At 37.9% G+C, this 8,237-nt stretch overlaps 1 protein-coding gene across 1 annotated transcript; it reads left to right on the plus strand.

Moving 5' to 3' along the window:
• The first annotated feature begins 1,036 nt into the window (after positions 1-1,036).
• On the plus strand, positions 1,037-8,000 carry LOC122252606 (uncharacterized). Its single transcript, XM_086547148.1, has 5 exons — positions 1,037-1,099; positions 2,716-2,739; positions 2,917-4,342; positions 4,527-5,797; positions 6,105-8,000. Exons 1-5 carry the CDS (start codon positions 1,037-1,039, stop codon positions 7,998-8,000), a joined length of 4,680 nt encoding a protein of 1,559 aa, XP_086403274.1.
• Positions 8,001-8,237: the final 237 nt, after the last annotated feature.

Consider the following 8,237-nt stretch of genomic DNA (forward strand, 5'->3'; position numbering starts at 1 on the left):
ATCCAGCTATCTCTGCGGACCAGCATTTTGACTTTTGTTATAAACTAAAGAATTATGATAATGGTGCTGACAATGATAACAACTCTGGTAAATATAACGATAATGATATGCGTTGACACGTAAATGTACTTAACACTCACTTTCTTTCCGCGAATAAGTTTCACTGCGGATCCACGTGGTTAATGGACTCGCCCGAATACACCCAAACTATCAAGAGCGGAGGAAACAAGAGAAAAGAGGAGTAAAAACGAAAAGAAAAAGAAAAAATGGAGAGAGAAAGAGAAACGTATGATAGACAGAGAGAAAATGAGATAGTAAGGTAACATGTCTTTCAGTAAGACATAATTGGCGGAAAGTTATTAATGAATGGACTCAGGGAAGTCACACGAGTCACCAAGTCCGAGCAGACTGAACCGGAAGAAATTGCAGACGCATCTGGAAAATTTGGATCGTGTGCCGAATATCGCTCTTTTTCACTTATCAGTTTATACGCTTGTATATGAAGAGACATGGTCCAATAAGCGCATTGGATTGCACAGTTCATAGAGAAAAAGGACTCCAACATACCTTCCTCTCAAAAAATGATAAATAGATAATAATAAATAAATAACTATAATGAAATAAAGATAAATAGATAAATAAATGGGATGAGTTAAACATGTATGAATAAGATTAATCAGTTAATTAATTGGTAAATAACGATAGAGGGGTGGCGGAGAGAAAGAGAGACAGGCTGAAATTGCAGAGGGAAGTTCTTAGCAAATAGATATAAAAAGTCACTAGCTATGTTCTACCTGAACCAGGAGAAATTTTGGGACACCCTGAAAATGTAGGCCATGTGTCGAAATCCCGTTAAGGGAAAGTAGGATATTGCCCCGTGTGTGTATACGGATGGTATTGGAGAAAGATGACCTTGGCAGTAATCCCCTAACCTTCCATTCAGACCTGCGTTCTGACCTTGGCCGTAGGGAAGCATGTAGACCACGAGTTTACACATTTAGTCAAAAGACACATGGAGCCATAGCGTAAAAACAGAATGCTACACAAACACATCCCAAGGACTCCAATTAAACACTCGCTTTCAGTTTCACACCAACTGGTAAATGGACTCGCCTATAAGTCCTACATGCATTGGAGAAAGAAAACGGGAAAGGAAAGAGGGAAGGAGGATGAGGGAGAAGAGATAAGGAGGCAGAGAAGTAAGGAGTTTGGAGGAAAGAGGAAGGAAGAAAAGGAGAGATGATCGTAAATAGGATATAAGAAGAATGATAATTGTGATGATGATAACAATGCTAGTAAGAGACCACATACAAATACACTTAACACTCTCACTTTCCTTTCGCGCGTAAGTGTCACTGCGGATCTTTACTCGGAAATCTGTTATTTAGTTAAGGAAGCTATGTTTATCTACCAGTGATATACAAACAATGACTAAATTTACCATGGTCTATTGCATATATATAACTTATAGTCAAGGCCCGACTGTAAGTATGGAGACATAGTTCATTTAAATTATGAAAGGTAGATATTGAAGGAAGAATTATCCCTAGATATGAAAGCATTGGATTTTCATAGCTTTATTTAACACTGAACCACAGATATTAATGTCTACCCTTTATTTTGGTAACGTTTTCTATAATATCAGTATGCTACTTGTTTGAATGACAACTAGATTGAATCATGTATCTAATGTGTAGAATTTGGCTATCCACTTACTTTGAAGAGGGAATATATCATCATAAAAAAATATTATCATGGATGCATGTTCAAAACTCCGATTTCTTTTCTTCATATGAAAAAAAAAAAAAAAAAAATTATATATATATATATATATATATAATATATATATATATATATATATATATCGCATAAATGAACAAATCAAACGCACAGGCAAATGTTTTCTTTTTACATAAAAGGAACAATGAATGACGCTTAGAAAGAGAGCTTTGGAGTTGATATGTGTTTTGCTTTGAATACTTTTAACAGGTTTTCGGCACATGGCCTAAATTTACCCAAAGTAACCTAGAATTTCTCCCGGTTCAGTTTGGCCAGAGTTGGTGACTTTCCCTATCCATTCTCGAAAGGCTTTCTCATTTTGGTTCTGTCTTTCTTATAGACTCTCTCTTTTGATCTCTCTGCTGCTCCCTTTTCTTTCGCTCTGTCATACATTTTTCCAACTCTCTCTTCTCCCTACAACTCTCTCTCTCTCTCTTTCTCTCGACTGATGTATTTCCCTGATTTCTCTTTAACAGTGTTAGCACCAGACCTATTTTTTCAAAAATGGTTTACATTTCTCCCGGTTCAGTTAGCATACTGTTTTGACTTTCCTCCGTCCATTCGTTGGAAACTGTTAAATTTAGAAATGAAAAAGTTTAGTTAAGTCCCCCCGAACGGCGGGTCCGTTTTCTTTTACATACGTAATGTCTCCCATGTTCCACCAATATTTGATGTTTTTTTATTTTACGCTTATTTACTACAAGAAAGACATGTTTAGTTTATGTTACACTATTTATCAGGTGTATGTATTTCCATTATGAAGACTATATATTTTAACTGCATTGAAACAGAAGTGTTAATCATTTTATATCAATATAATTTTCTGAATAACTTAGCAGACGCACAACAACACCACGTGTTTCAATGGCCACCCTAAAGAACATCTGTATTTACTGCACGAATGTGGCAAGAAAAACCCACATTTTTGGTGCCCAGACCCGGGAACAAGATCCCAACAAGGTAAAGAACACAATAAACTAGTTTCAGTGCAGTGGATATAAGATGAAGACGATTAAAAAGGCAAGATGTGCGTGCAAGGGCTGGCTGACAAGAGCGTCTGAGACCATAGGTGATATCCTTGCTAAACCTGATGTCACATTAATAGAATTAGAACACGCCATCAAGTGATATGATAAGAGACTAGAGAAGTTTGACGAAGTACAAGAAGAATATGAGAGTGTCGTAGAAGATAGTGCACTCGATCAAGTTTTGGATGATGCCCATGAATTTCGAACACAGTGTGCCAAGTTTAGGATACTAGCTGAAGCCAAAGTTAAAGAATTAGTAGCGGCCGACGCGCAAGATATAGTGTCCCAAGATAGTCAAGCAGCTGTGAACGTCAAGTTACCCAAGTTAGAGTTACCCAAGTTTTCGGGTGATGTTATTCAGTGGCAGTCATTCTGGGACCAGTTCATTTCCCACATTGATGCAACTGACATTCCAGTAATTAGCAAGTATGCATACTTATTGTCACTGCTGGAAGGAGATGCCAAGAATGTGGTTAAAGGATTGGCCCACACAAGTGCTAATTATCAAGTGGCATGTGATCTACTGAAGGAGAGATATGGCAGGAAAGAAAGAATCATCTTTACCCATGTCCAAGCTCTTCTGAATGGTAAACTTAGCATAAGTACAAGTAGTGAAAAGTCAGTGACGCAGCTGTGGAAGCTTCGTGATGAAATTCTTACACACGTCCGCAGTTTAGAAGCATTAGGCGTCACTGGGAAGCAGTGCGAAGTGTTCCTCACTCCAATTATCCTTTCCCGTTTGCCTCACGACCTGCTGCTAGAGTGGGCTAGAGATGGGGATGGACATGAGAGTGATTTAGAATTTCTCCTCGACTTCCTGTATAAGGAGATCTCAAGATTAGAGCGGTCCGAAGCCTTCAGAGGAAAGAAGAATGTTGCTGAGGGAAAGACCGAAAGTAGTGCCCCCAAGGAGAAGAAGTTTTCTGCCGCAGCCCTTCATACCTCGTCTAAGCAAGAACCTCCTGTCTGCTGTTTTTGTAAGAAGAAACACAAGTCTGAAAACTGCTTCAATGTGCAGAAGTTAAGTGGGCAGGAACGAGGTGAGAAGATTAGAAGTCTAGGTGTCTGCTTTAAGTGCCTTAACAGTGGACACTCTTCAAGATTCTGCAAGGCTCAGATAAAGTGTGCAAGCTGCGAAGGAAACCACAATACCCTCATGTGTGGCGTCAAGTTGGACTTTAGCCCAAGACAAGAAGAAGTCAACAATGGTCAGAAGTCGGACAACGTAACACTCATGTCTAGTCAAGGTGGTAGTTGTACAATCTTACAAACAGCCAATGTAAAAGTATGTGGTACTGATGGTAGGATTGTTACAGCTAAAGTGTTGTTTGATAATGGGGCTGATAGAAGTTATATAAGTAGTAGTTTTGTTAAGAAATGCAAACCACAATGGTTAACCAATAACCCAATACCCTATTCCAGTTTTGGGGGTCACAGTGCTGGAAAAGAAGAACTTAGAAATGTTTTCAAAATAAGTATGTTAGATAAAGATAACAATGTTGTTCCTGTCATTACAGCTGAAATTCCTAAGATTTGTCAGCCTCTTGTGAGACCTGTTGTGCCTAACCATGTGTTAAATTCTTTCTCCCATGTTGAATTGGCAGATGATTACAACAGTGCCTCCCCCATGGTGATAGATGTGTTAATTGGTCTTGATTACTACTGGACATTAATTTCAGCAGCAGATGCCATCCAAAAGGAGTGTGTTGTGGCCATGAGGTCCATCTTTGGGGTATGTGTTGTCCGGAAGGTTACCTGAGTCTGCTCACACCACCTCCAGGTATTCTGAAACACAACTTTTGTGTATTTCCCCCCTGTCTGATTCTGACTTGTGTAAGTTTTGGGATTTAGAAACTGTTGGAATTAGGCCAAAGGAAGTAGTGCAAGATAATAGTGACTCAAAAGTAATGCAGGAATTTAAGAATACTGTACAGTTTAAAGCTGATAGACACGAGGTTGCATTGCCGTGGAAGAATGATTCAGTCAAGGAAAAACTCATAAATAATGAAAGTATTGCGAGGAGGAGACTTAACAGGTTACAAGTAAAGCTTGATAAAGATAAAGAATTAAAGAAAGATTATCTCAAGGTGTTGGCTAGGTATGAGGATGAAAACATAATAGAAGAAGTACCTAGTAATGAAATTTCAAATGTAAATCCTGTATACTACATGCCTCACCGTCCTGTGATAAAGTTAAATAGTAGTAGCACTAAGATAAGACCTGTCTTTGATGCCTCAGCCTCCTGCTTTAATGGTGTTTCTTTAAATGACTGTCTTCATTCTGGCCCTTCACTTAACCCAGATTTAGTTGAAGTTTTAGTACGCTTTCGTCGTTGGCCCATTGCTATAACTGCAGATATAAAGAAGGCATTTCTGCAAATAAATGTACGCAAGGAAGACAAGGACGTGCATAGGTTTTTGCTACCTAAAGAGGATGACACCATAAGACACATGAGGTTCAACCGTGTTCCCTTTGGCAATACATCTAGTCCCTTTCTTTTGAATGCCACACTTAAAACCCATCTTGCTAAGTACCCTCAAAGTAAAGTAGTCCAAGAACTTAAGACTGATATGTACACAGATAATTGGTTGAGTGGGGCAGATTCAGTTAAGGATGCACATGATAAATTCTGTGACGCATGTAGTATACTGGCAGATTGTAGCATGGATCTTACAAAGCTAGTTTCAAACTTTATGTCAATTATTTCTAAGTCAAAGGATGGTGTGTATCACATACATGATGGTGATGAGTCAAGTAATGTGTTAGGGTTGAGGTGGTGTAATGTACAAGATATCTTCTCCTTTAATTGTAGGAAACCTGATGACAGTGTAGAAGTCTCCCACACCAAACGAAGTAATCTAAGCATAATAGCAAAGATGTTTGACCCTTTAGGTCTTATAAGTCCATTCATCATGTATGGTAAGATTTTATTCCAAGAGGTGTGGAAATTAAAGTTAGATTGGGATGAAGAATTGCCCTTAGAGTTAAAAGTAAAGTTTCAAAAGTGGATTCATAGTAGTCAAAGTCTCAATGCATTTCAAGTGGATAGAAGTTATTTTCCAGGTATGCTTTGGGGAGATCTTAAGGATAATATTGAGTTGCACGGGTTTGGTGATGCCTCTGAAAAGGGATATGTGTGTATCTCAGTGTACCTGTGGACAATGGCTCATTTAAGGTCTCATTAGTTATGTCTAAGTCACGTGTTGCACCAATAAAGGCATTAACACTACCACGTTTAGAGTTAATGGGTGCTCTCTTGTGTAGTAGATTGGTAAATTTTGTAAAGATTCCCTACAGTTAGACAGTAGAACTAAAGTTATGTGTTGGAGTGACTCCACAATTGCCTTGTCATGGATCAAAGGTGACTTAAGCAAGAAAGATAGATTTGTTGCAAATAGAGTAAAGGAAATTAAAGAGTTCACGTCACCAGAGTGCTGGCAGCATTGTCCTAGTGAAGAAAACCCTGCTGATATAATAACTCGTGGCGTGTTGGCAGACAAATTTGTTCATAATAGTCAGTGGTTGTATGGATCCCCTATGTTAGCCAATGTCCTTTGTCATGATAAGGAAGATGTAAAACAAGGCTTAGATTTAGAAGTGCCCTGTACTACAAGTTTACCTATATGCCTTAGTGTTCAAGTGACACACTCTCCCTTGATAGATTTAGAGAAGTTTAGTGATTTAGAAAAGGCCTTAAGGGTAACAGCATATGTGTTAGGATTCATAGATAATTGTAAAGGGAGGAAGGTACAAGGTCCCCTCACTGCTGAAGAAATAGAATTAGCTAGTTTGAAATTAATATACAATATACAGCAGGAAGCATTTGCAAATGAAATTAGGCTTCTCTCAAGTAACAAGGCTCTTCCTCTCAGCTCAAAATTAAGAAAGTTAGACCCATTCATTGATGACAAAGGATTGCTTAGAATCAAAGGTCGTCTCGAGTTCTCAGAGTTAGACTATGACATAAAACACCCTTTCATAATTCCCAAAGGTAAATATGCTAAGCTCTTAATCAAATTTCAGCACAAATACTTAAAGCATGCTGGTGTGGATAGTGTGATATCATCCATACGAACTCAATTTTGGATTATTAGTGTAAGGAAATTAGCAAAGACCATAGTAAAGGAATGTTTGATTTGTCGTTGGCTTGATTCTAGACCCTGCAGTCAACCTGTAGCGCCACTGCCCAAAGAAAGAATAACTACAGCTAGGCCCTTCAGTGTTACGGGTTTAGATTATGCAGGCCCCCTCTTTTGTGCTGATTTCCCTGGCAAGAAGTTTTATGTTTTATTGTTTACCTGTGGTGTAGTAAGGGCCATTCATCTTGAACTTACAGAATCTCTCTCTTTGTATGATTGTATGTTAGCCCTAAGAAAATTTGTAGCAAGAAGGGGTTTGCCTAATGTTATATTTTCTGATAATGCTAAAACCTTTGTGGCACCTAAAAGTGAAGTAGTGGCCATGTTTGGACATCTAGCCCCCAAATGGAAATTCATAGTCCCTCGAGGTCTTAATTATATAAGTGTCCGTGAACTAGAAACTGTACCTGTTGAGATAGAGGGATGTATTAACTCTCGACCCCTGACATATGTAAGTGAAGACCCAGACCCTCTCCACTACCTCACTCCCTCCCATTTCATTCTTGGATGTAACCCTCACAGCAAACCCTCAGTAGAAATTGCGCCATGCAATGTAAATGCCAAAGACTTGAATGAGAGGGCAATAGTGCAAAATGTAAAGTTAGAACATTTTTGGAAGGTGTGGAGCAACAATTACATAACTAATTTTCCTAATGTTGTAAAGGGTTTTACTCAAAATTGTAAGTTGTCTAAAGGAGATCTTGTATTAATCAAAGAAGATAATATTCCTAGACTAAAGTGGCCTATTGGAGTAATTGTTGATATATTTCCGGGTAAAGATGGAATTATAAGAAGTATAAAGGTAAAAACTAAGAAAGGTGAAGTGATTAGACCCATACAAAGAGTATATGATTTAGAGATAAGTAAACATGAGAATATGTCTACTCCTGATGAAGTGGCAAAATTTGATGATGTTTCATGTGATAACATTCATTGTGATGTAGATTTAAGTAATGGAAGTATTGATGTACCTTTGAATAATGAAAGTGATGAAGTACCTAGAAAGTCTAGGACGGGTAGAGTTATTAAAGCTCCAATTAAGTTAGATTTATAAGTCAATACAGAATTATAAACTGTGTATATTGCACCAAAGTGTCTTTAGTTATGTTTAAGATTAGAAACTACTGTTTTGTTAATGAAACAACAAATGTAGTCCTTTAAGTGCCAAAGGATTTTTTATTATTTGTGATAGAAGAAGTGATTTATTTTTTAATTATTTTTAAGTAGCATATACCTCATGAAGTAGCTTAAGGTACGTGTTAAAACATTGATTTATTGTATAGGCGGCAAA

This window comes from Penaeus japonicus, unplaced genomic scaffold, assembly GCF_977035675.1.
Source record: "Penaeus japonicus unplaced genomic scaffold, GWHDUDI00000001_assembly GWHDUDI00000019, whole genome shotgun sequence".
Classification (NCBI taxonomy): domain Eukaryota; kingdom Metazoa; phylum Arthropoda; class Malacostraca; order Decapoda; family Penaeidae; genus Penaeus; species Penaeus japonicus.